The 27,549-nt window shown below is 44.2% G+C and overlaps 1 protein-coding gene across 2 annotated transcripts in view; it reads right to left on the bottom strand.

Moving 5' to 3' along the window:
- Positions 1 to 1,117: 1,117 nt before the first annotated feature.
- Positions 1,118 to 27,549, bottom strand: part of FLI1 (Fli-1 proto-oncogene, ETS transcription factor) — a 118,551-nt gene continuing 92,119 nt past the window's right edge. For both annotated transcript variants that reach the window (XM_009247248.4, XM_024255610.3), the window contains 4 exons: positions 8,097 to 8,162; positions 6,290 to 6,349; positions 4,330 to 4,377; positions 1,118 to 3,079 (listed from right to left, as the gene is read on the bottom strand). In XM_009247248.4, the coding sequence (XP_009245523.2) occupies positions 2,550 to 3,079; positions 4,330 to 4,377; positions 6,290 to 6,349; positions 8,097 to 8,162 (704 nt within the window). In that variant the 3' untranslated portion in view covers positions 1,118 to 2,549. The remainder of the gene's footprint in view (positions 3,080 to 4,329; positions 4,378 to 6,289; positions 6,350 to 8,096; positions 8,163 to 27,549) is intronic.

The raw sequence follows: 27,549 nt of genomic DNA, 5'->3' as shown, positions 1-27,549 counted from the left end.
TTCAAAATTGATGGGGAAATTGCGTGGCTAAGATGGAGATCTGCAAAAGAATTCAGCTAGTTGGTTCTTAAACATACCTGGCCCTCATCATTCCTCTTTCTATGCTTGGGCCACTAATACCAAGTTTTAATTTTCTCCTTTCTTGGAAGTCACTAGAAACCCAGTACATGCATACACACTTTTTTCACTAAAGATCATCTTCTTTGTTTTGAGAGTTAATAGCAGAGGATATTCAATATAGAGAAAATAGGAGGAAAACAGTAGAATTTCAGTTTCAATTTATTTTTATAACACCATTTAAAGTGTTCTATTTTGTATTTGTTTTCTAATATGAAGAATAATGTAACAGTTTGTATATATGATTTATAAATCAATGTGCATATGTTGAGAATATGTGCTTTACACATCTTTTTAAATGGCAGGGTGCAAGATTAAAAAAAAAACTGGAGACAAATGTTCTGAAACACATCCCATTTCATTTAGGTGGACATGTTGTCTAGAAGGTACTTAGTGTTACCCTAAGAAGGTTCTAGGGTTACCAATGCTGTGAGTCTAATTCCTTGCAAATCAAGGACTTCCCAGGTCTCACTCTTTTCATTGTAAAATAGAGAAAATGAAAACAAGCTACCTAACAGTGAAGCAATTGGAGGCAAGTTTCTTCCTTGGGAAGAAAAACGACCTTAAAAATCTGCACGAGCCATAAAATCCTGGTCTGAGACCTGAAGGAAGCAGGGCGCTTATTCCCTGCTGGAGTAGCAGAAGGTGGCCATCTGGGTCTGAAGTGCCCGGGGGAGGCTGCAGAGCTAAATCTCACAGACAAGTCTGGATAGACCAGCTCGCTTTGCTCCAGTCCTTACATATGGGTTTATCCATGGCCTTAGCTGCTGTTTTATAAAGCCCTTTTAGGCTGGAGGAAAATTTAAATAACACACACAAAAAAACACTACAAACATCATCAACAACAATGAAAAACCACACTGATTTTTTTTACCTTCTGCTGTACTGCAGTATGTACATTTGAAAAATTCTTGATAGTGCAAGAAGTAAATAGGAAAGTTCCCCAGGGAAAACCCTTTGACCTAATGGGGGCGGTAAATAAGAAAATTGTCCTCAGCGCTGAGAGAAGGAACCATTTATTTAGTCAAATTATTTTACAACATGGTCTTCATTGACAGTTGTCAGCTTAACACTTAATATAGTTAAAAAAGTCAACAATTACCTGCAAAATTATATATATTTTAATGTCTAAAAATATGTTGCATATATAGAGCAGGAAAATCCCTCCTCTCCACAAGGGAAAGTTTCGTTGTTTTTCCCAGAGCTGTGATTATTGCAGTACTGTTACACACATTTCCAAAGCATTAAAGATCTAAATGGATTATCTTTCCTTGCTTGTGTATGCCTGTTAAATAACTGTACCAGTGCTTTGCTTTCTCGTAAGTCAGTGACTTAAACAGCCCTGTTTCCTTTTCAGCTATAGTCATATTATGCTTTTTAAAAACCAGCTATAAAAACATACAAACAGCCCAAATGTACAGATGATAAAAGATGTACAAATTACATTAAAAAAAATAACAGCGATTGATTTGATAGTAAAACTGCTTTTGTGACCGAGGTCAACTCGTTTATTTATTCTTAATTTTTAATTATTTATTTTTAATACTGTGAGATATAGGAAAATAACTCTGCATAATTTATACAGTAAGTTGCCTTCTGATTGGTTGACCCTGGTCTGATGGTCTGACAAGCGCACAGCGCTTGCGAATCTGCTTGAGTTTAGAAATCCCTACAACTTTTCCAAGTTCTGGGACTACTGTCATCATTAAAAAAAAAATTAGTTATTTAATTCCCCGTCTTTCAGGAATGTATGTATTTGCATTAAAATTTCTTAGTTCATATCTTGACTATTTCTAGAGAGAGTGGTCAGCTGAGTGTATACTGTCCACTGAGAGGGATTCTGCAATGCCCTTGGTGTCTTAAACACACAAACCTTCTTTCCATCAAATTCCAGTTGGGTGAAAACTTCACTGGCCTTACAATCAATGTTCCAGTTGCCATCCACTGAATTTGGTCCTCCTAAAACTAGATTATAAGCTTCCCACCTCTATTTTCACTAAATCTCAAACCAGAACATGACTGGTTAAGTCCATGATTCTGTGTCATACTGAACCCCATAATGAGACCCGTGTACTGATAAGAAACTGCTTTGGTCATAAAAACATAAAGAAAATGTACAGCTTCTTTCTCAGAACCATGACATAACCATTCCAGTAATCTTAATACGCAACTCACAAGATGCTAGGAGACTGAGAATTCAAACTGACATACTGGCCCATGGAATTATTCATCTCTTTGTTCAGGTAGAGGAAGCAAAAGTTACCAACATTAAAAAAAAATGTTTTTAAAGAACAAATACAAAGGTTCTATCCAACAAGAAAGAACATCCAGTTTTGTCTTCTCTTCAAGGCCACATATGTCCTGTTGAGTCCAAAGCATCCAGTAAGTGTGCAGGATGGGCTTCAGCTAGAAGGCCACCGATGAGTAAGCTTCTAGTAGTAGCTGCCTAAGTGTGAAGGCACGTGGGTGTTAGGATGGCGGGGGACATTGGGGTTGGGGTAGATTCCCCCCGTGGGGGAGGTCCAGTATTGTGATGCGGCGCCAAAGAAGCTGGAGGAAGTGACAGGCATGGAGGATGGATGGGGAGGGACAAAGTTCACCTTCTGCTGGTGGGCATGGTAAGAAGGCATGTAGGAGATGTCAGAAGGGTACTTGTACATGGACGACTCGGTCGGATGTGGCTGCAGAGCCTGGGCAATGCCGTGGAAGTCAAATTTGTAGGCATATCTTTTGCCGTGCACTTTGGTCATAATGTTTTTATCATAGTAATATCGGAGGGCCCGGCTCAGCTTGTCGTAATTCATGTTGGGCTTGCTTTTCCGCTCGCCCCAGCGCCTGGCCACCTCATCGGGGTCCGTCATTTTGAACTCCCCGTTGGTCCCCTCCCAGGTGATACAGCTGGCGTTGGCGCTGTCGGAGAGCAGCTCCAGGAGGAATTGCCACAGCTGGATCTGCCCGCTTCCTGCAGGCCGTGAGGCAAACGGGAGAGAACAGAACACCTCAGCCCAGAGAAGGCAGAACCCAGTTCCCTAAATGCAGGGAGCTTCTCATCCTTTTAAAGAAATCTTTTGTTTCCTTTGACATTGGGATCGACTTGACAAGCCCTTCTTATGTCATTGTTGATTTGCCTTTCTGCTTGCCTTGGAGATGGGTACAATAAGTGAGGTTAGATCCTAAGATGCTTTGCCCCAAGGCCTGGTAAAAGGAATGTGGGAAGTGAGGTGCAAACTCTGCCCAGAACTAGCTGTGTGATCTTGGGCGAGCCACATCCCCCCTCAACCTCTTTGGCAAGGCTTTTGAATCTCTTCATCTAGAAAGGCCTGAATCACTGTCTGATCTCTAATTAGTGGTCAGGCCCCCAGGGAATTCTCTGTCAGCAATAAAGAGTCAGGGGCAAGGCATGACTGTGGGAGTCATTGGGAGAAGCTGCACCATGAGCTTTAGCTTTTGGATGGACAGGACCTGGATTGGCCCTTGGCAGGTCCTAGAGCTTGGCTTGCAGCTCTAAGTTCTACAGAGAACTTGTGCAGAGAGAAAAATACCCAGAATATGCTGGGTGGCTTCTTTCTCCTCTGGCAGGAATGTCCGGGCACTAGGGAATGGGTAGGCAGAGTCCCTGGGACGGGAAGGTGAGTGGGCCACACTACGGCAAGGGCCTGCTAGCTCCCAATCTCGATGGACTTGGTTTAGAAGGACCCTCTTGAGAGTTATTTTTGATACTAAATCTTTAAAGTACAAGGTCAAATTGACTATATCTGCAACTTTTCTGGGGCACATCTCTTTTATAAGGCCAGATAACTTGGCAACACTTTCTAAAACCACAAATAAAACACTTTGGAATACTTATTAACTTGTGCCTTGCATGCGGGAGACAACTGAGAGCTGAGTGGAGTTGTCTTCTTTTCTTTCTTCCTCATTTTCTCCAATTGAAACGCCTACCTGTGCCACTTATTACTTATCTACACCTAAGTGCACATGTGCAGTGCTGATGTGTTTATTCCTGGAAGCATCCTCAGCTAACGAAGCTTGACACCTCATAATAAACCCTGACCTTTTGTTCACATGCTCCAGAAACAGACATTGAACATTTCAAGGAAAGAGGTGCATGTTACTCCCCACTTAGGTGTCTGGACTTAGGACAGAAGTCTCTGTGATTTCACAAAGCTACGAAACATTCTGGCAAAAAAGGCTTGCAGGCCAAGGTAAACTCACCAGGGTTGGCTAGGCGACTGCTGGTCGGGCCCAGGATCTGATACGGATCTAAGGAAATAAAAAAAAAGGAAATTTGGTTCAGTGTTATTAAAAATATGACAACTGTACCAACCATAAGAAAACCATAAGGGTTTATACTTTTATTTCAAGATCACAGGAAAGACTGATTTCAGAAAACTTTACTGCTTTTATTTGCAGATCTCAAAGATCTTGATGACATTTGTGGTCTTCATCTCAATAATTACAGAAACAACAAAGAATAGGAACAGGATTACTTTTTCTTATTTGGCATCTAAAATATGCAGATAATGTTGTCATTACCCAAAGCAAAACAAAGAAATCATTTGGAAAGGAACTGGATAATATTCAATGATACAACCGACAGCTGACTCCATGAGCTTAAAGCAGGCCTCATGGTTACTGGTCTTTAATAGCTCTACCTAATACAACATTATTAATCTGTTTTTTTTAAATGTAGCATGAAAAACACATGCCTAGAAACCAAGCAGCCTGGGTTTTAGCCCCAGCTATGTGATAAACAAATAACTTGTTGGACAATTTCTGGGAATCAGTTTTCTCATCTGCCAAATGAGTGGGTTGGGCTACTGGATTCCTCAGTTTTCTTCTAGTATAACACTCTGTGATTTGAAACGTCACACAAGCCAGAAATGCCAGCACAAACCAGAGTGTATATTTTAGCTATAGAATGACTATTCTTAAAATCGCACTTTACTCAAAACGTATGTGTTTATTTAGCCATAAAAAGTCTTTGCAATATTGGTTTAGGTGAGAGGTTTATCTCCTTTTTTGTTAGTTGAGGAAATCATGGTAGAGAGCTGGGTCTCGACTTGGCAAAATTGTCATGTATTTTGTACAGTTTTGCTATGTTTTCTACTATAATTGGAATTTTAAAAATATCGATATGATTTTTAGGTTTCTACTTAGAACCATAAATTAACTTCAAAAGTCCTTAAGCCCATTGAGACCATCTTTTCTCATCCACACCATTAATATGATAACTATTTTCGGCAGGTGATGCCTAATGCATAATTTTGTTGTTGTTGGACAGTCTTTAAAACTCGCTACATCTGACTTATGATCCACAGTCAGCAAATTTTTTCTTAACCTTCCAGGTGAAATGTCGATTGATTTTCTCTTGCTCTGCCTTCTGTGGAGTTGGGGAACAATGTTCGCCTACCCCAAAGCAAATGACTTGTTCAGAACTTCATCTCAGCTGCATCACATAAAAAGATAGAGAGAGGAGCTGGGGCTTGGGCACAGCAGCTGTCTTCAGATATGCAAAGGATTTCGGAGAAAGCAGGAGGAAGGCTTCTCCAGAAGGCAAAGCTTGAGTGGAAATTCCAGGAGGCAGACTTTGGGTCAGATAGTGGAACTGAGCCCAGCTAGAGAGTCAACGCCCTGTTTTACCACAAGCACAAGTAAGGTAGAGGTAAGGGTAGGATAGACCCAGAAATCTCCAAGTTCCTCCCCAATACGGAGTCTCCAGGTCCATGGCTTTAAAAGTTCCTCTGCCTTAATTGTTAAGCTGACCCATCACAGGATGGGGATATTTCTGAAAGTAAGGTTTGGTGAAGCATAAAAGGCTTGGACAGGAATTTGGGGGATCTGGGATTATAGCCCTATTTCTTTCATTAACCAGCTGTATGGTTTTTAGCAAGTCACTTCACCTCCCTGGGCGTCAGTTTCTTTATTTAACAAAATAAAGCATTGGAATAGTTCATCTTCAAGTTCCTTTCACCTTTCATATTTAACAAGTCTCCACTTGATTTCAGTACCTGTTACTTCATTCACAGGACTATTAGGGTCAAAGATAGACCCTCTTTGAAAGAAATAAGAGAGAACATATGTGGTATATTGTTTAAACCCTCCATCAGTTGACCATGTGGAATCAACAACCGTGCAGGAAGCAAAGGAGAGATTACATATCCTGAGCAGGTACCTGGCTGGGGCCGTTGCTCTGTATTCTTACTGATTGTTTGTGCCCCTCCAAGGGGAGGACCTGTGGCAGGAGGGAAAGAAATGCAGTGAGTAGGACCCAGCTCCCCGAGGGGAGCGAGACGTCTTGACAGATGTGCTTTCTCACTCATTCCTTCACCCACTCTCCACTGACTCATTTATTCATCTTATTTTAGAAACATTTACCTAGAATCTACTATGTGCTGGCGCTGTTCTCCAGGCTGGAGATTCAGGAATGAACAAGCAGTTCATGGTAGAACTTGCATTCCAATGGGAGAGACAATAATAAATGCATTTTTAAATTCTTAAAATTTTGTCTTTGCTTAAATGTCACCTTTTCATTTTCAAATTTTTAAAAAGTAAACCAACAGTATAGCATCACTGATGGTACTGAGGCTGTGGATTTCATTTTCAAATTGGAAAGTTAGAGAAGTCCTTACTGAGAAAGTGACATCTGAGCAAAGATAGCTGCTTTCTGGTGTCCCTGTCTTGTGAGTTTCCGCCTTGGTATCTCTCACACACCCTTTCCATTCCCACGATCACTTCTGCATCGCAGATCTGTATTGCTTCTTGCATGGTTTGTGGCTTAGTCTGACTAGTGTCCTCATTACTCTTCTGTCTCCCCACAACCCACCATAAGCGTCACTGTTCAAAACCTTAGTGACTCTTCATTGCCTAAAGAACTAAAGCCTATCTTCATAGCATCATTTACAATTCTGTTTCTTACCTTTCCAAACCTCTTCTGCATCACACATCCTAAACTCCAGGAACCTGAGATCCTCACTGACTGTCAGACATGCCAAGCTGATGTCTTCCCCAGCCCATATCGCCACAGGTCCAAATCCTGCCTCTCCTTCCAGAGCTAACTCAAGTGCTACCAGGTCCACAAAGCCTTCCTTGATACCAACCAGATGAAAGGAGTTCTGCGTGTGTGTGATTTCTCTCTTCCATTTATGGGACCAGTGCATATCTGATTCATCTTTGTGAATCTTATATTGCCAAATGTCATGTGCAGAGTAAGTAAATAATTAATACACATAATTGGAAGGGGTCTCAGTTATTGTTTGTGCATTAATTTGTAACCCCAACCTCTTTCTTGAAAGAATTCCCTTTACCACCTGTTCATGTGCTTCATATTTTGCTTCCTAGGCATGGCAAGATTGATTTCTGGTACAGGAGTTCATGAGTCATTCTTTCCCCTTATTCTCTTATTGGGAGATATTGGGTAGACTTCGACATATCATCTTCTTACCACTTGGTGGAAAAACTGATGTCCCAGACCCCCCGGCATCTCCTTATCAGGGACAGAAGATAACCTGTTGAGGAGATGGCAGGGTTCTGAGACATCAATTTCTTCACCAAGTGGTGAGATGATGATATGAGGAAGTCTACTCAGTATCAAGGGGGATGGGGAAATTGGTATGACTTAGCCTCAACAGTTATGGGAGCAAAGTTATAGAGAGTCATTATCTTGGTTTAAATAACAGAAGCCAAACCCAGTGACAGTGACCATTCATTGGTACAGAACCTTGTCTCAAGAAAACCTTCAAACTTCCAATGTTCTAAAACCAAGTGCAATGAAACAAAACTCAAAAATCTAAACGAAAATCCCATGTCGTCTTTCAAGGACTGGTATCATGGAAAGGCCCTAAATTGGCAAATAATTTTGATGTCTACTCAAAAAGCAGGGAAACAAATGCTTGCTGCTCTCCTGTATCTCATGATCCTGTTCTCCAACCCCGTCCTCAGAAACATGCTTTCCTCCAAAGAACTATAAAACATTTACTTACTTTTGTTGAGGCCAGAATTCATGTTATTGCCCCATGCTCCTCTTCTGACTGAGTCATAAGAAGGGTCTAATGAACAATAACAAATAGGGGCACATTAGCATCGCCTGCTTCTCAGAAAAGTTGCATGAGCATTATCTGTAGTGATCAGGAGAAATAAAATTCAATTCAGCAATGGCTTTTAAAGCATCCCTAAATTCTGGAAATGTACTCACCCCCTGGGGTTGGAACATTAACACTCTGACTTTGAGAAGACTGTAGTCTTATCTGGGAGCCAAAGTAATGGGAAGAACCCTGAATGTGAAGTCAGAGGATTGGTTCAAGTTCTCTCCCTGACACTATTTGTTGTGAAGCCTGGGATGAATCAAAAGTCTCCTCTGGGCTTCAATTTTCTTTAATATGGAAATAAAAATTTATGTTTTATCTACCTTATGGGGTTGTGGAAATGATCAAATGAGATAACATATGGAAAAGCACCTTATGAAGCTTTCTACAAATATAAACTGACACAAGGTTAGACATTTTTTAAATGTCCATAGTTCTGTAGCAAAATCCTTCAAGCAGCTCTGAAGAGCAGGCAAGGTCTGGATTGGGTGAAAGGCCCATAAGAAGAGTGTCTCAAAGCCCATGGCCGTGACATTCCTGGGGGCCAACTCCAGCCCCTGATTTCAGCACATGGATGATGTGGGACGACATCACAGCGGTGGGAGCACATTCCAGGCTCTCTGAGGGGTCTCAGGCTTTTCTGTTGATAGTGGAGAGGGCTGGGCTGATGACTGCAGAGAAAGGGAAGAGGCCAGAAATGTGGCTGGGAAAGGGGCTGGATCAGGAAATGAGTGGATAGAGACCTGCTCCCCACCTGGGCATGACTAAGGGCTTGCTTCTCGATTGTCTTGGAGAATACTCCTCAAATCTGAACTTTTGTGATCATAACTTCTTTCTTGAAAGATTCCACATGCTTCCACAAACATGTTGAGAAATTGCTTAACTAACTAGCTGGAAACTTCTTCCTTCCCTTTCTCGTGGTATGAGTCCCATTGAGACATTGAGCAGGAATAGCAGAGGAGCTTGAGGATACAGAATTATGACCTTCAAAGTTATTCCATGAACAACAAAGAAACCATAAAAACCATCCGGACAAATGGAGCACAAACCTCACCAAACAACAGAGTCTGACAGGGTGAAAGACAACCACGCCCTTCAGCCCCTTCTGAGCCTCTCAAACAAATTAGAATAAGAGTTGGGAAGACGGATGGACTCTGAGTGCCTGGCCTCATTGTTTCTGGCTAAGAAGATCCAAAAGACACGGACAATTTTTTTGTGGAAAAATCCACGTGCAGATGCACATTCCTCAAGGCTCTGGAAAAGCCAGTTCAGTTTTAAAATTACAGTCTTTAGCAACTGGCATGAAAAGCAACAGAGAAAGTGAGGGGGATGGGATAGGGAGGAAGGGCAAGGCAGGGGACAAAAGAGAGAGACAAAGCTCCACTCCTTCTGTTTTTGTTTTTATTTGACTTTTTTTTCTTTCCTAATTCCTCCTCTAAAGGGATTCTTCTTGCTTAAAAACAAACAAGACAAATGAAAGACCAGCTTGCTTGCAAGCTTGGAATGAGGTGGAAGGCTCTGATGGGCATTTTCTGAGATGTCTTGCAGAGAAAGTGCAATGTCAGCAGCGGCAGAACATTTTTCTTTGAGCAGGAGGAGGCTGCTGCTTAGGCCTCTGGTAATAGATTTGGGACCAACTTCTGCACTGTATTGTGTGCATGGCCAGGGAGCGGGTGTGAAGTAATAGGAAACAAGTTCCTCGTCCTTGCATGTGAGTATGAGAGGGTAACTGTGATTGTGAGGAAACACGGGTCATGTGCCTAAGGCGTGGAGGACACATAAAGGGCTCCTGGAGGTTGATGGAGAGGTGAGTGGAATTAGGGCCGGGTGACTCTTTGGAGAGGGGAGAATGCATCAGGCAGGAACAAGGCAGAGGTGGGTGGTGAGATGTCAAGGTGAGGTCTAGAGACAGCCATGGGAGAAGCTGTACCACTGAAGTAGAGCAATGTGGAGGGAGAGGAGAGAGGGCCGAGGCATGTTCAAGGTCTCGCTGATGGTAGCTCAGCAAACTCTGGGACTTTGGCGTTGCAGGTGGGAACTAATGGAGGTTTTGCGCATGCAGCCATACTAGAAAACAGGGTGTGGTGAAGAATGAGCTTGTGGTGGTATGTGGGGTGGATCCGAGGGCCTGGGGGAAGGAGATAATTCTAGTGGGAGCAAAACAGAAAGTAGAAGAGAAGTGACACATTCAAACAAAAACACTAAATTCCAGGAATCGTACAGGTCATCTGAACTTCTGACTTGACTTCTGACTTACTGCATGGATAAAATCTGTGTCAAGTTTTCTAAACATTTTTTTCTACTCAATCATTAGTCTACTGAAGGCTTCAACCCTCTCTGAAAGCTATCTGGTAACCACTCAGAATTATCTCTTTTGGAGCCCAAATTATGGCCATGGCTATAGTTATCGTTGACTTCTTATCGGCTTTTCTCCCTATTCTCTTATTCTAGTTCCAGGGACAGAGCAGGCATGTGAAAATCTGAATGCATGATGGGATTCCCTGTCACCAACAGAGGGCAGATGTCCGTGGGATTTTCCTGTAGCTCTGAGTGATGGAGCCTGGTTAAAGGCATGCCTTATCGGAGCAGTGGCTTGGCAGGCCCATCTTTCTGTGATGCCCCAGGGCCTTAGGAAGGAGGCAGAGTTTTATGGGGCAATGTGCCCACAGGCCCATCTGATGGCAGAAGCCTGGCTAACAGGACTTTGGAAGTCTCAGTCAATGCTACAGTCCTCACATAGGTGAAAAAGGAAGTGACAGAAACACAGAGGCCACCCAGCAGTCAGCCTGAGCTGTGCTCTCACTGTGAAGTAACAGAGTCATAAATAGCAACAGGCCATGCCCTAAGCTGGTGTCTTCATCCAATGTCCATCCCAGCAGCCTGTGGAGTCAGAGTAGCAAAGACCACAGGCCTCCCTCTCATTTCTTTTTTCATTCCCAAGTATTTGCACGGAAAATCTTCCCACTGGTACCTGGCTGCACAAAGGACAGCCTGAGCCCATTGGCTCTGGGGTTTAACAAAAGCACTCCGTAGGCTCTGGGGCTCGAGGAGACATCTGGTCAATGTAAGATTTAAGTTAAACCCAGCATTTTCAGAGCAATTTCTGCTCCAAAGAAAAAGCATGAAGATGTAGAAGGCCAAGAACTAAAGTCTTGCATTCTGCCCTAGGGGTATGAAGAACCAGGCCAGCCTTGCAGAGTCAATGAGATACCCAAGTAAACACCCAGCATAGTGCCCAGCACAGAGGTGGCCTCAGTGGATGTTAGCAATGAAGAATATGATTTGTATCACAGACCAAAAATATTCAGACCCAGAAACATGTTGGGCAGCCTCCCAAATCCACATTATTTCCCTCCTCCCCACAACTCCCTCATCCTCCTTCCTCTGCTCTTCCATTTCCACTTATCACATAATTTAATCAGTAATTAATTTGTATTTGTCATTTATGGTTCCTATCTCCCTCCCTCCTGAACATCAGGTCCATAAGAGTAGGGATCTCTGTTGTGTTCTCTGATATATCCAAGCACTTAGAACAGGGCCCCACACACAGTTAGTAGACCGTAAGTATTTGTTGAATGAATAAACTTGGCCAATATTTTCTTGTACTTGCTACGTACACACAATTCTTCTTATTGTTCATGATATCACTCACTGAAGAGAACCCAGTGCTCCCACCCTGACTTCTTCACGAAATTAAGCCTCCGGGCATAAGATTTCCATCTGGGGTGTTGAGGGGTACAGACTACATCACTCCTGTGTCCCCTCTGAGTGGACCACAATCCACCTATTTATGAGGCATAGGCTAAAAAGTTGTTCCCACAGGGAAGTCAAGGCCTGAATGCTGCTTGGTGAAGTGGTATGCATTTTATGTGTTTTAAACAATGTCATTGTTGAAGTGAGGGTTCATATTTTTTTCCTACTAAAAGTCACTCAAGAAAAATTTAGCAGTGTGGTCATCTCTAGTCCCCAACATACACACAGAGATATGTCTATAACCTGAATGCAGAAGCCTGGACCAGGGAGTTGACCCAGTGGCTCACATCCCCCCACAAACCCCCTTACAGAGCCCAACACCTGGCTGCATGAGAGCTCCTGCCCCGACTCTCCGTCAGCGCATGGAGTGGGGCTCAGGCAGGGTGTGCCTGCTATGAGAAGAAGCCTGAGTGTGCATGGAGGCCCTCTTGAATGTGGTGCCTGGAGTCTGCCTCCCGAGAACTGACTTCTGGAAAGACAAACTTGAGGTGGCAGCCAAAGGCCCAGTGTGTAAAAATGTGGCCGTCGGCACCAGTGCACCAGCTGATGATCTTGGTCCGTTTCCATGGTGGCAGATGGCTTAATCAGCAGACAATCACACCCCGGTTCTGACAAACTAACTTTTCACTGTTGTGAAGGCTGACACCTTGGCTTTACAGAGTACCAAGATAACAGATCTTATTATTGTGATTCCTTTTCAGAAGAGTGACCCAAAGAGCTTTGCCTGGAGTTTCTGGTTTCAGGCAGTCCTGAGATCAACTCTTGCCAAAGCAAAGAGGCCAGAGCCTCAGTCTGGAGGATGAAGACATTGCCAGCCATTGTGGATAATTCAGCCTCACATATATGATGTCCTTAACAGTATCACCATTATGTGATGCTTAGTGGGGCTGAATTTGACACTAAATGGCCTCTTAGATTCCAGGAGAGCCTCCTGGGGTAGAGAAATATGAGCATGGAGATTTTTTTCTGCAAAGTCTCTGTTGGAAGGCGAAAGCTGTTTCTGGACATGACCCTCTCATAGACATACTAATGTTAACTCAGCTTCTGTGTGAAGCTTTTAACCTGGTCCTAGAAATATGGCCAAACATCTCTGGGAAGATATTTCCTTCTGCTCTGATGCCTCAGCTGTCTGAAAGCCCAAACGTCCCCGCCAGCATGCAGCACTCCACCTTGTGACCTGACCAGAGGCCAGCAACACAGCGACATCAGCCCACAAAAGCCTCTCTCTTCATCCCCTGTGTCATAAAACCTTGCTCTCAATGACTGGGTGGAAAAAGGTGAATTTTCCCTGAAACTTCTCATTGAATTTTGGTTGCTGCGGAGAAGGCTGGCAGCACCTAACCCTGTTTATCCTTGGAAAGCCTGGCTTCTGAATGCAGACCTTTCAGCCGAGCAATGGGCAAGGCTGCTCATGCTCCCAGCAGAGCAGGGGGATTTGGTAGCCAGATCCAGACCTCCTTTCTTGAAAGAGTGAGGATGCACAGGAGAAATGCTCAAATCAGTGGTAGCCCTGAGACCCAAAACCCTCAACTTCCCAAGAGAGCCACGCCCATGAGGAGGAAGATTCACTCCCAGACTCCAACAGGGAAGAACCTGCAGGTGAGCGGTGGTCTTTGTTGTTGGGCTGTCCGACAGATTATGACATGTACTGGTAGAGGGCTGGACTAGGTGATCCTCTAAAACCACATCTCCGTCGGAGGTCCTGTGCTTCTAATAGGTCCAGTCTTTGGGGAGGAGCAGCCTCTCCCAGCCACCAACCCTGCAGAAGCTGCTCTCCTCTAAGCGTTCCTTCATCCTGTGCTTCACCTGTGAGACCTGCTGCGCTGCCCGAACCTTCCCAATCCGCAGCTCAGGACCAGCTTCTCGTCTGCTGCAGTCTCTGCCGGAGTCCCCGCCCTCAGCCCCGCCCTGAGGCAAAGTAGACGCAGGGCTTAGGATGTCATCACGAAGGTATCCTTTCTCTCTGGTGGGCCTGGGGATTATTTTGGCAGTTAGGAGATGGGAGTTCAAATCAGTTAACCTGGGATTCAAATCCCAGCTCTGCCATTGGCCTTGTGGAGTGACCTTGGTCATGTTGCTCAGCTGCTTTGAACCTCCAGTTCTGCTTCTCTGAAAAGCATTAATAACAGGTGCTTTCTACGGTTGCTATGAGGATTAAATAAGCATGTGATAAATGGTGATTTTAAAAATACACACCATATACATGGAGTCTATTCCATCCTGCTTGTCCCTCTACCATGCTTATCTTGGTGAGATGAGGTTACCAAGCCCATTGAGGAAGGTCTTGAAAAGGAAGAGAAGCCCGAGGGATATAAAGGATGAAGGACAGTTTGATTCATGTGCTCCCGGAACAGTGATTAGCAAATTTAAATAAAGCTTGGCTCTCAGGCTGGGTGTGGTGGCTCAGGGCTGTAATCCCAGCACTCTGGGACGCCAAGGTGGGAGAAACACTTGAGGCCAGGAGTTCAAGGCTGCAGTGAGCTACGATTACACCATTGCACTCCAGCCTGGGTGACAAAGTGAGATCCTGTCTCCAAAGCAAAAAAATAAAAATAAAAATAAATAAAATAAAATAAATCATGGCTTTCTTTTAAAAGAAGAGGTGGATTATTCTCCTGGACCCTGGTTTGAGAAACCCCACCCCAGAAGACAGAGAGGGCTGATGGCTACGGGTGGTCTGCCTGGCTGTTAGGCCCAGGCATTACCCAGCATCCTCCTTCCTCCCCCACTGTCAGGTGCCAGCGTCACTGCCCACCTGGCCTTGAAGCTCAGGACCAAGTCCTCACTACATCCCACCATTCTAGAGGGGCTATTAAACCTTCACTTCAGCGGCATCTTACATCCCAAAGAGCAACAGAGGAGCTTGGCATCCACTGAGACCTTGGAAGGAGGAAAATATCCAGGGAACGCTTTCCCCAAACTTGGAACTCACAGGGAAAAAACATCCTGGATCAGGTTTCCTTTGCTCAAGGATCTTGTCCTGGAATCCAACAGCCCCTCTGCCTTGGAGCCGACCCTGCTGCGTGGAGCATAATGGAGGTACTGTTGAAGATATTAGATGGGCAAAGGGAAAAAAAGACCTACGAGAAAAAGGCTTGGAAGAAATGGCTGACTTTTAAATATGAAAAGCGTGGAGAGTGAAGTGGCACATTCTCTGGGCACAGCCTTGCCATGGCCACGTGAGGCTCCCTGCTGAGCCTGGACCCTTCTTCTATTTCATTTCTCCCACAGGCTCTGTGTCTAAGTGACACAGATGTCTAAATGACCTATTTATTTTGATAAGGCCTCAAAGTGGGATTTTTGAGCCAGCCTCATGTGGAGAAGCAATTCATACTGACTAGATTAACTGGGTGTTTGCCAAAACTTCCTTCCATATTGGGCCATGTAGACGCAACTAAATTGCATACTTCTTAGGTCAAATCTGCCTCTGGTTTAAGAGGATTCCAGGTAGGAAGAAGAAAACATAACAGTTCACTTAGGTAATCAGGCTTGAGGATAAATGAGAGGCAGTTTATACGCAACCCCCTCTGCCCTGCTCCGACCCTCATAGGTTGCGATGTTCACAGCGAGGTTGCCCTTCTCCTTGGCCATAGGGGATACACTCTTGGGTCTGTGTAACATTCAGCTTGTGTGTCCTTTGCTTTCAAAGTTCTGCAGATCAAGGCTCGCGGGTAAGTTGTCTTGTGTCTACTGCCCGTATCCTGCTTAGCCTTTGAGTGTAATTCTTTGTACACTTGTGTCCCTCGCTAAGTGATCATCTTTAGGAAGAGGGGTTGTATCTTAATCACCTTTGTTTCTCTCAAAAACTCATTCTTGCCCCTCGCCATCACCAACTTATTGGATTTAATTGATGCCTTATGTCCCACCACACATTCATTCAACAAAGTTTTACTGAATGTCTACTATCTTGCCAGACACTTTTACGTGCTGAGAATACGACAATTGCTAGACAAACGTCCTTCCTCTGTGGAGCTGACATTCAAGACAAATAGTAAATTACATTGTATATTAGAAGGCGATGAATGCTATGAAGAAGAGAAAACCAGGGGAGGGAAGTAGGCAGTGCAGGGATGGGAGGGCTTCTCTGAAAATATATAATTTGAGCAAAGACTTGACCTAACATTATGAAAATAGAGCTCTACATAGTTCCATAATTTTATTTTGAAAAGTGACAGATTGCCCGACATTGGTCTTAAAGTCCCTCTGGAAAGCCAATTCCTTTTAATTAGTTTTTTATGAGTGAGAGTTGCTTTATGTTGTAGGATAGCAAAGTTAGCTAAGAAACTTGACAGCATCTCTTTGATGTTTGGGAGAGTAATAGTAAAAGGTAAGAGGAACCCCATATTTTAAAGACTCAAGTACTTTTCGCATATTTTGAATCAGGTGATTGTCAAGTCTGTGGTCTTGGATTCACATTGAATTAGAATGGCCATTCAAATCAAGAAACGTAAAATCCCGACACTTCCCATGATTTGCCTTTTGACCTATGTCTGAAGTGCTTTGCAGGAAAGGACAAGTCTCTGGGGTCAGTGTAGCAGAAGTGGACAGGTGAGTTCATGCTGAAGGAGCACTACTTCTTTTTGTTTGTTTGTTTTGTTTTGAGACGAAGTCTTGCTCTTGTCCCCCAGGCTGGAGTGCGATGGCGCAATCTCAGCTCACTGCAACTTCCGTCTCCCGGGTTCAAGCAATTCTTCTGCCTCAGCCTCCTGAGTAGCTGGTATTATAGGTGCCTGCCACCGTGCCTGGCTAATTTTTATATTTTTAGTAGAGACGGGGTTTAACCATGTTGGCCAGGCTGGTCTTGAACACCTGACCTCAGGTGATCTGCTCACCTCGGCCTCCCAAAGTACTGGGATTACAGGCGTGAGCCACCACACCTGGCCAAGAGCACTCCTTCTTTTGTGGCCTGGCAGGTGAGCAGGAAACACTTCAGTCCCTGAGCTGTGCATCCACACATCAGACAGAGTACAGTAGTTAAAAGAAAAAGAACCATCAAGTCTTGGAAGGTGGAATGTGATCTCACTTATTATATCACAGAATCAGAGGCTCCTTTCAGACTGGAAGGACCTCAGACATTATCTAAACCAGACATGCAAATTAGCACAGGCCCAGAGGCCCAAAGCCTGAGAGGAAGCATATGTGGCCATGTAAGAATTTTAATAGAAATTGAAATTATGACTCATAGCAAAAAACTTTCTATCTCTAACCTCCTTTAGTATATTGGGCAGGGCTGATAATTATTTTGCAGACAGGCCCAAAAGGCCAAAGACTTATTAAGCTCAAAGATTTTTCAAAATGATACCAAGAATGATTTTCATCTCTTTGGAAGAGTGATACCTAAAACTTATCAAGCATAGGACTGTTTGTGGTGTTACTAAGGGCTCTTAAAGATCTTCATGGGAAGAAATTCCATAATTTCTCATGAATCCATTCCAAATAGGGAAATGGCTCATTGCAAAGGAAAGAACTCTGGGCTGGGGGGTCAGCACTCCTTGCTTTGCCTCTCATCTCTGTCAGTTATGAGCTGTGTGGTCTGAGGCAAATGACTTAAACTCTCTGAACCTCTTAGTGAACCTCTCTGGAAAAGGTAGATACTTGGCAGGGGCAGGAGAGAGTGGTATGATTATTCCTAAATTTAAGAGTTTGGAAAAGCAAATAGCACACTGGATCCTCACAGGGATCTTTTGAGAATAAATGAGATCATGCATATGAAAATGCTTTCTAGGGCCGGGCGTGGTGGCTCACGCCTGTAATCCCAGCACTTTGAGAGGCCGAGGCAGGTGGATCACGAGGTCAGGAGATCAAGACCATCCTGACTAACATGGTGAAACCCTGTCTCTACTAAAAATACAAAAAATTAGTTCGGCGTGGTGGTGGGTGCCTGTAGTCCCAGCTACTTGGGAGGCTGAGGCAGGAGAATGGTGTGAACCCGGGAGGCGGAGCTTGCAGTGAGCGTCACTGCACTTCAGCCTAGGCGAGAGGGCAAGACTCTGTCTCAAAAAAAAAAAAAAAAAAAAAATGCTTTCTATATTCTAAAGCATCCTATAGAACTCTAGCTGATACTCTTTTTCAGAGTTTAGTTCATGAGACATAAGAAGTTAATTTTTCTTGTGTCAACCAAAGCTAATTTCTTCTGGTTCTTCCTTTATTGGAGCAGGATTGAGTAAATATTCAATGGTATTTACTGAATATCTACAGGGCTGGAAGAAAAGAGCCAGGAGAAAACTCACAATTAAAGACCACAAGGTAATCTGTAATTAGGTCCATAAATAGCCTGTGAATGAGGTGAGGCTCCGAGAGGAGACTATAGTCTTAAGGAGGAAGAAAAACGTATCTCGAGGCAGATAGGACTTCAATCGGGTTTTGAAGAGTGTGTTGGATTTTGACAGATAAAATAATTGTCCCACTTAATTTTACCATCTTTTCTTTAGAATATGCCAAATACAAGAACTTAAACTTTATCAAAGAGGCATGTTAAGCCTCTTTTCAAAAGTTTTATTTTGAGACAGGGCCTCATTCTGTCGCTCAGGCTGGAGTGAAGTGGCACAATCTTGGCTCACTGCAGCTTTGACCTCCCAGGCTCAAGCAATTCTTGTGCCTAAGCCTCCCAAATAGTTGGGACCACAGGCCCATGCCACCATGCCTGGGTAATTTTTTTATTTGTTGTAGAGATTGACTCTCCCCATGTTTCCTAGGCTGATCTTGAACTCATGAGTTTAAGTGATCTTTCCGCCTCAACCTCCCAAAGTTTTGGGATTACAGGCGTGAGCCACCACACCTGACCCATGTTAAACTTCTCCATCTTACAGATCCCTGAGACAAGAAAGAAAAAGCCCACTCACATCCTGGATAGTGTTTCTAGCCTCCATATTTCCTCCTCAAAGACTTTTTCTCCAACAAGGATATATCATGAGAAATATGCTCTTTATTATCTTAGATAACGGCTTCTGAAGAGAGAGAGTTATTAAATCTATAAAAAGGGATTAGAAAGGTTTTTATATTAAAATAACAAATGATGTTTCCTATACATTGGCCTTTCACTAGAAGATGCCCTAAGCTCATAGATCTCTGTCTGGCACAAAAGAAGCTTCTCTGTCTGTCTCTCTCTCTCCAGATAGATGAAAGAAAGAATTTGGTTGATGAGAATTTGGTTAAACAAGTTTCTTTTAAATACCCTCCAGCTACCAATCGCCTCAAATAACCTCCATGTGGTGGAATTTCTAAATCAGTATATTAGGCAGAATCAACACATTTGGAACACTCTGTACTGAGGTGGCCCCCAGTAGAGAATTATGGGCCTGTCCTTTTTTTTCCCCAAAGTATTTTGGGACCCTTCTCCTCTAAACAGCCAACGGGGATCACTTTTAACTTCTATTGCGAACCAAGCAATGGCAATGAAGCTGCATCAAGCAAGGCCAACTGCATCCGGAGTCCTCGCTCTGTCGTCTGGAGTGGGATGAGTGTGCAGTGTCAAGGTGAAACTTGGTAGAGATGGTAGGCCTAAAACAGTAACATCTCAGAGTCTGCAGATAAATTAGAAGACATGCAAAACCCAAACGGCCCACCCAGTGGATGTGAACTGCCACTGAGAACTGTAGTGGAAATCTACCCTGCCAAGCACTCAGGGTCATGAAAACCCCTCCTTGGAAGTGCAGGAGGAGTCATTGTTGGGCTGAGTCCAATGAAAACGAGTGGGGAGGGTGCTCTGGAGACCCCCAGCAACAGTCCCACAGCCTGGCACCAGTTCCCTGCCCCAGTTGGAGGTTTACCTAATGTCACCTTTACTAAAATGTAGCAGGGCTCATGCATTCATTGTCACCATCATTAATGGTGCAGAGCATATGGGCGCCTACGAGGGTCTTGATTTATTCAGGGTGCATTTAAGGGCAGCTCTGATAAGCAGAAAGACCAAAGACAGCCCAGGGAAGGCAGAAAGGGCAAAGTGGGAACTTCTGAGTAGCCAGGAGCAGTGCCTGGCCTGGAGCCTTCTGGCACAGGGGTGAGAAGAGGCGAACTCTGTAGTGGCAGGAAGATGCCTTTCTTCTCCAGTTAAGCACTGGGATGAAGCCCTGGCCCTCAATACTGGGGCAGTGCAGGGGTGGGACATTCCAGAGCAATGGAAGGAGATTATTCTAAGAACACAAGTGTTCATCTCCAACGTTCTCCTCATTGCTTCATCTACCAAGGGCACAGGTGAATTTATGGAGGGACATGGGGCAGGGTGGGGCAGCTGGAGCATCCTGGACGTGTCTTTAAGATGCTTTAAGTTGATTTTGACATCTCTTCCTTCTTCTCCTTGGGAACCAAGGGTTTATGAAGCTTACAGAGGCAGAGGATTACCCATGAAACTGATAGACCCATGAAATTATTTGAGGGAAACTTTATTTCCCTCAAATAACAAATTTATTAAATTTATTGAATTTATCCACCCCCACTCTTATTTTGCGGTTTTTGAGAACAAGGTCTTGTTCTGTTGCCCAGGCTGGAGTGCAGTGGTGCAATCTTGGCTCATGGCAGCCTCGATCTCCCGGGCTCGAGCAATACTCCCACCTGAGCCTCTGGAGTAGCTGGGACTATAGGAACACACCACTACACCTGGCTACTTTTGTTTATTTTTTATACATATGGGGTCTAGTTGTGTTGCCAGGGCTGATCTTGAACTCCTGGGCTCCAGTGATCCTCTCACCTTGGGTTTCCAAAGTGCTGGGATTACAGGTGTGAGCCACTGTGCCTGGATGGTTTCTTAAATTCAGTTTATTGAAATTCTTATTGATAGAGTGTTACTCAATATAATACTTTCTTTTCTAAATCTCTTTTTTCTTTATCCTCTTAAATGTAGTATTAAACACAAAAGGATATGTGTATAATTATATAAATTATAAAGCATAACAATGAAAAAAAATCTGTGAAACCACCACAAATGATGCTTCCTATACGTTGGCCTTTCACTAGAAGATGTCTGAAGCCCATTTGTCTCCATGTGGCATGGAAGAAGCTTCCTCTCCCTCTCTCTCCAGAGATGGATAGAAAGAAAGAATTTGACTGATGAGCATGGACAAAGCATGTTTCTTTTAAATACTTTGCAGCTCCATTACCACCGCTCCATTCCACCTGGCAAACAACCTCTTTATAGTGGAATTTCTAAAATTCTAAATTGCTAGATTGCTTCTTGAAATGCAAATGAGATTGATTGCATTGGGTCAGGCTCCTGATTTTTTAGATGGTAGCAGGAGTCAATAGATGAATATATCTTAGCAACTAGACAACATCAGCTATCTGGGGGAAATGCATGATGGGGGTGGTAGATGGAGTAGGAAAGGGTCATTTTGGAGCCCTTGCCATTGCCTAGGTGGGGAGGGGACTACAGGAACAGGCTCTCTTCTGTTTCTGTTTCATACTAGCTTTGTGATTCAGGCTTAAAATCATACCTGTGATTCAGGTAAAATGGGAATAATCATAGTGCCAACTTAACAAGGTTTTATGAAGGATAAATGTGAAGTGAATAGGAAATTTCTTGGCACATAGTAGGTGCTTAACAAATGTTGGCACCTGTCTGTCTGGGGCATAAGTTAAGAAAGGAAGGTGGAATTGAGCAGAAGGTACATTCTCCCTGCAGTGTCACCTTTCCTCGGCTTGGCGTGTCCTCAGCCTCCTCCTGATGGGCAGAGACCTGAAGGGCCTGTGGAGTCCAGTTGACAGCAGGATCCTGTGGTGGTTGGGCCAAGAAGGGGCTCTGGTGCCATCATCTTGTGATTGAAATCTGCTCTTTATCAGTCTTCCCTCCTTGCTCAGGGATGGGACTGATCACAGCTTCCAAGGAACCACCCTGGGGTCCCATGCAATGGAAATTTAGGGCAGGGTAGGGAGGAAAGGCAATGCCACACCAGCAGCTGCAGTGGATAGAGCCAAAACATCCACCTTGTAGAAACATCTCAAAGGGTTAGTTCTACACCAGACTGCTGGGGAACATTCTAAGGTACTTTGCCTATTATTTTCATCCGTCCATCCAATAGTCCCTACCTTCAAGACGCTTCCCATCTCACAAGACAGAAGACTGCTGGGCTAGAATCTATTGAATGCTGTATTGGTAAAACAGTGGGTATAAGCAAAGCATCCTGGGGAAGGGTGGACAAGACCGTAATGAGGTCGAGGCTGTCTGATCTGACCATGGCCCTAAAGGGTGAGTGTGGTTTCCTAGAATATGGATTGGGGGTGGGGACTGAGATGGATGAAAGGTATACCTGGCAAAGGGAGAATGGGGAAACATTATTCCAAAGTGTGGTTGAAGATAGAGTAGACAGGAACCAAGTCATGTTTGAAGGACAGGTCTTTGGGTCAGAACCTAAATGGGCAAAGCTGTATTACTGAGCAAAACTATCACACCTCTACGCTCCAGGGGGATCCAGACAGTTCTGCAACTTGTCTCTAGCAGTCCCACAGAGCTGAATCTGGATGATCTTCCAATAGGAAAACACTGAAGGGCAGGTGATCACCTCACAGTCCCTCAGGTTATGGTGGTGACTCAACTGGGTCTGAGTAATTAAAAGAAACCCCAGGATGGCCCTGTTCCCAGGCAGAAGACAGGCTCCTTTGAACTCTAGGTGGTCACCCCTAGTTGTGCCCGTGGCCTGCACAACCTCTGGTAGCTTTGAGGACATCTGAGTTCCCTCCACAGTGGGATGTATGGTGATGCGTTTCATTAAAATAATCCATCAATTAACACAGAAACTGGGGAGAATGATCATTGGAAGATATTGTTGTTTGTGTCTATTTCAAAAGAATCCTCAAAGAAGTAAAACCTACATACACAAAATTCCTCCTCTGATGGAATAGGCCCACCTCTAATAAGGCAGTGGACTGATACTCAGTCTTTTGCCTTATTATCCTGGAACAAATTTACACTTGTCTTAGGAAACGGGCTAACTGTTTCCAATAATTTGAGGAAAGTGTGTCCTAGTCACTGTGTGAGCCACACGTGTGCAATAGCAGTTCACACAGCACACCCACGAAAAGAAATAACAGTCCTTTTACTTAGAGAAAGGAAGGATAATGGTTACTTAGAAAGTGTCCCAGACAAGCTGTCAAATTGAATTCAGAGAGCTGGAGTCTGACTCCAGGACAGGGCGGGCTGGCTAAATTCCCGAGGGATTGGGGTTTCCTGCCTGCTCCAGCTTAGAGACAACGAGTCTTTGTTTCCCGTTCTCTCGCTCTCCCTCCTCCCCCGATCTCTGTTTCTCTCTGTCACCCTCGTTCTCTCTCTCTCTCTCTGTCTCTCTCTCTCTTAATCTCTCTCTCGTGAAAAAAAAAAATGCAACTCTCCGAAGAGGGTCAGATAGAAAGCAGACAGAACATTAACTCAGGAATTTCAAAGGAAAACAGTTTTTAAAAAATAAAATAGCGCAAGCTACTGTCTATCCCATAATCATAAATCTTGCCTTTGGACCACAGAAACAGCGCGCACACACACACACACACACACACATGCACACGCACACACACACACATCCAGCAGTCATCCCTGCTTTTGCTAAGAATGGCTTAGGCACATTTCATCATAAAGGAAGAACATACAATGACAATGTTCTTCACAGGCTCTCCTGTGAGGCCGCGATACCCTCCAATTTGAAGTATGTGTGAGCTGACGTAGATGGAGCCTGTGGGGCCACACAACCTGCTGCATGAGAGATGTTATTTACTCCCTAAAAATAACAGGAGATTACCTCACAGTATTACAGGCCTTTTCCTTCGAGTACACATGTTCCAGACCTAGCCCCCATATGTTGCACCCTACAAGGCAACACACACACAGCCCACCTCCACACTGAGCACCGGCTCATGCCCTCCCGCACAGACACACATACAAGGCTGCCAAATGCCCGCCTTCCCAAGTACTGCATCCGGGAGCGCATCAGCCTGACACAGGCAGTGCATATTACAAGGGACAAAGATGCTGTACTCGGGAACCTGTTCGCCCAGAGAAATAAGGCAGAGATGTCTTGAGGCATTTTTTGAGTTATGGAAAATTTCTAAGATATATAAAAGTAGAGAGGAAAGTCTAATGAACCCTGAGGCCCCATCACCCTGCTTTAACAATCATGAATTCATGGTCAATCTTATTTCAGCTCCATGCCCACCTACTCTGCCCTCCCTAGCCCAATGATTTTGACACAAGTCCCTGGCTCTCAGCTCCTTCTCTGAGCTTCCTGTCTCACAATGAAACATCTAACTGCACCCAGTTTCCCAGGTTCCAGGAAGCCATGGTGCACAGGTTCTACCCCAGGCTGTCTTCCTGAAACCCACATCAAACACCCAGGCCTCAGTTATTCCTGCAAGGGCTCACCTGGGCTCCTGTCTCCAAAACCCAACTTGAAAACTCACACATCCACCCCAGCAAACACGCTGGTTTCCTTGGTGCCTTCCTCCTTCCCTTTGCTTCAATATCTATTTCCAGCCCTGCCATGCTGCATCTTGCTGGAGGCCTCCATCTTTTACTACGACCTCTCAAATCATAAGGGACATCCATACAGGAGCTAAATGCAGGGGAAAATTGAAAGATGTGGTAATATATGTGAATTGCCCTCACTCCAAAGCACAGTGGTCCCTTACTTACTTAGCTGTCTGTCTCTCTGTTTGACTAGAACCTGCTTGAGGGTAGGTAGTGTTCTGTGTTCACCATAGTTTCAGGGCTTAGCCTGGTATTCTATGCAGAGAAGATTCTCCATAAGAAAGAAATGAATGAATGAATGGAGGAGAGCATGAATCACAGAATTTAGGTCTATTCCTGACTAAGGTACCATGTATCTATAATATCTGCCTACATAGGAATAAATGTATATATTTGTCTTCACTCCCTGTGCGACCGTGGCTGGGTCCATACCTTCTCTGGCCTCAGATCTCTTCTGTTCTATAAGGGATTTGGAGAAGATGTTCAGCTTGAGCATTAATGATTTTCCATCTCTTCATTACACTCAGAAAATTTCTTGTGTGTAGCATGCATTGTAGTATTTTGATTACATGCAGTTTTATATTTCCTTCGTATTTCATAGGTGTGTCTCCCTAAATAGTTGTTTTTTTGCTTTATTTTTTGAGACAGAGTCTCGCTCTGTCACCCAGGCTGGAGTGCAGTGGTGTGATCTTGGCTCACTGCAACCTCCGCCTCCTGGGTTCAAGCAATTCTCCTGCCTCAGCCTCCCGGGTAGCTGGGACTACAGGCACATGCCACCACACCTGATAATTTTTTTATTTTTAGTAGAGACGGGGTTTCACCATGTTGGCCAAGCTGGTCTCGAACTTCTGACCTCAGGTGATCTGCCCACCTTGGCCTCCCAAAGTGCAGGGATTACAGGCGTGAGCCACCGTGCCCGGCCCCCTAATAAGTTTTAAAGCAGCTTGGCTATCTATGTATAGTATCCTTCACAACCCTTGGTACGGTGTTAACATCTGGTAAACCCTCAAAAATATTGTAAGTAGCGGCTGGGATACTGTAATTAGGAGGCCAAGGCGGGTGGATCATTAGGTCAGGAGGTCGAGACCATCCTGGCTAACATGGTGAAACCCCGTCTCTACTAAAAATACAAAAAAAAATCAGCTGGGCATGGTGGCGGGCGCCTGCAGTCCCAGTTACTCAGGAGGCTAAGGCAGGAGAATCGCCTGAACCCAGGAGGCGGAGGTTGCAGTGAGCCGAGATAGTTCCACTACACTCCAGTCTGGGCGACAGAGCGAGACTCCATCTCAAAAAAAAAAAAAAAAAAATTGTAATTAGCTTTCAATAATAATGTTAATTACTATGATACTTTTTACTATAATAAATTAGAATAACAATTTACTATCCTTATTATAACTTTTATTGAGCACTTATTGGTGTGTCAGACATTGTGCTGATTTATGAGTTTTACATCATCCCTGAAGGGGCACTACAATTAACCTCATTTATACATGAGGAAACTGACACAGAAAAATGTAAGCACCTTGTCCAGGTCACAGTCTTTGAGTCCAGAGCCCAAGTTTTTAATCAGTATGCTATAATGCTGAAATAGGAGACCAATGCCCACCTTAGGTAAACTGAGAGTATTAAAGAATCCTTAAGATGTCGTCAGATGCTTGAATCAAGTATGCTGAGATAATGATTCCAGAAGCAGCCTAGAGGAAGGACAGAACACACCAAAGGCCCGGACTTGAGTCTCGTTCTGCTTCACGACCTGGGTGCCCTCTAAGGAACCCTGAAATCTCTCTGTGCCTTGTTTTCATTATCTACAGAAGGGGGATAATAATACTACCAGCCTTCTCATCTCATAGTGATGGCACCAGAGGGCACAAACGGGATAATGGATAGGAATGTGCTTGGCAAACCCTACCGGGCTGCCAAAATGCTGTTGTTACCACGTGCACGGCTCCTGCCACCTAGGACTTTCCTGGAGAGAAGCCAGCTTCTCGTTAACATGGGCTTCAGCACCAGCCAGGCATTTCACTCTAAGGGACACAGAAAGGTAGTTTCTCCCCTCTCTTTTCCATACTTAGCATGCAAGCCGACAGACTTTTTATCCATTAGCCAAGGCAACGGCTGGAGATGGCCATTCCGCCTGCAGTGGGGCTGCGGTTTTCGGTTTCCGCGTTCAATGGCAGTCCTGAAAGCCTCCAGGCTGGGGCTAGAAGCTCAATGCTCCACAGACCCTTGGCCGGTTGATGAGTTCCAGGAGTTAATAAACAAGGAACTCAATATCCTCTGTCTTTTGGAAAGTCAGAGGTATTTAAACAGATTCAGCATGAGGAACTAAGGAAATGAGGGCTCAGGCATGCAAAGAAGCTCTGAGGAGGAGATGTGCTGATTCTTGCATGCTGCTGGGCCAGCTGAGTGCGCTGGGAAGGCCTCCGGCAGGGTTTGCCCAGAAAAACAAAGTAAAGTTCTGACCTGGGACCAGGGCAGACACACGCACATCTGCAGCCTGGACGACTGGAGAGAACAAGGTGTGGAAAGTCAGTAGCCCTGGCTCCAGGACTCTTATATACTTGAAAAGGCTACTTAACTTCTGCAACCCCAGTGTCCTTTCGATAAAATCACGTTACCAACACCATATCTACTTTTTAAAGGACTGAATGAGGATATGTCAGAAAGAAATTTCTGAGATGTACTAATGTACAGTTGTCAAAATCAGTAATATCATGCATCAATAAAATCAGTCATCAATGACAATGACAAAAAAGTAATCAAGATCGTACAGTCTCTTCACTTACCTATACCTTTATCAATATACCAATAGGGCCTGCTATTCCTTTTCTAGGACAATCTGGGTCCAGACAACTGCCCAGTGTGTCTCCAAGAAAATGTGGAGTAGCTCTAACATGGGCCTCATTTCTCTCTAGTTTGTCTCTGTTCTATAAAGCAGGCTTCTCTAGCTTGGCTGCAGCTTGGCTTATAGGAATAACCCAGAGAGCTCTAAAACACTTCCAATGCCCAGGAGTCACCCTTGGAGATTCTGAATTAATGCATCATTTATTGGCACTTGGGCATCAGTATATTTTTATTTTAATTTTTGCATTTACAAAATTTTAGTAAAATATGTAACATAAAATTTACCATTTTAACCATTTTAAGTGTACA

The sequence above is a fragment of the Pongo abelii genome, chromosome 9 (assembly GCF_028885655.2).
Source record: "Pongo abelii isolate AG06213 chromosome 9, NHGRI_mPonAbe1-v2.0_pri, whole genome shotgun sequence".
Taxonomy (NCBI): domain Eukaryota; kingdom Metazoa; phylum Chordata; class Mammalia; order Primates; family Hominidae; genus Pongo; species Pongo abelii.
This window is presented reverse-complemented; position numbering and strand designations above follow the sequence as displayed.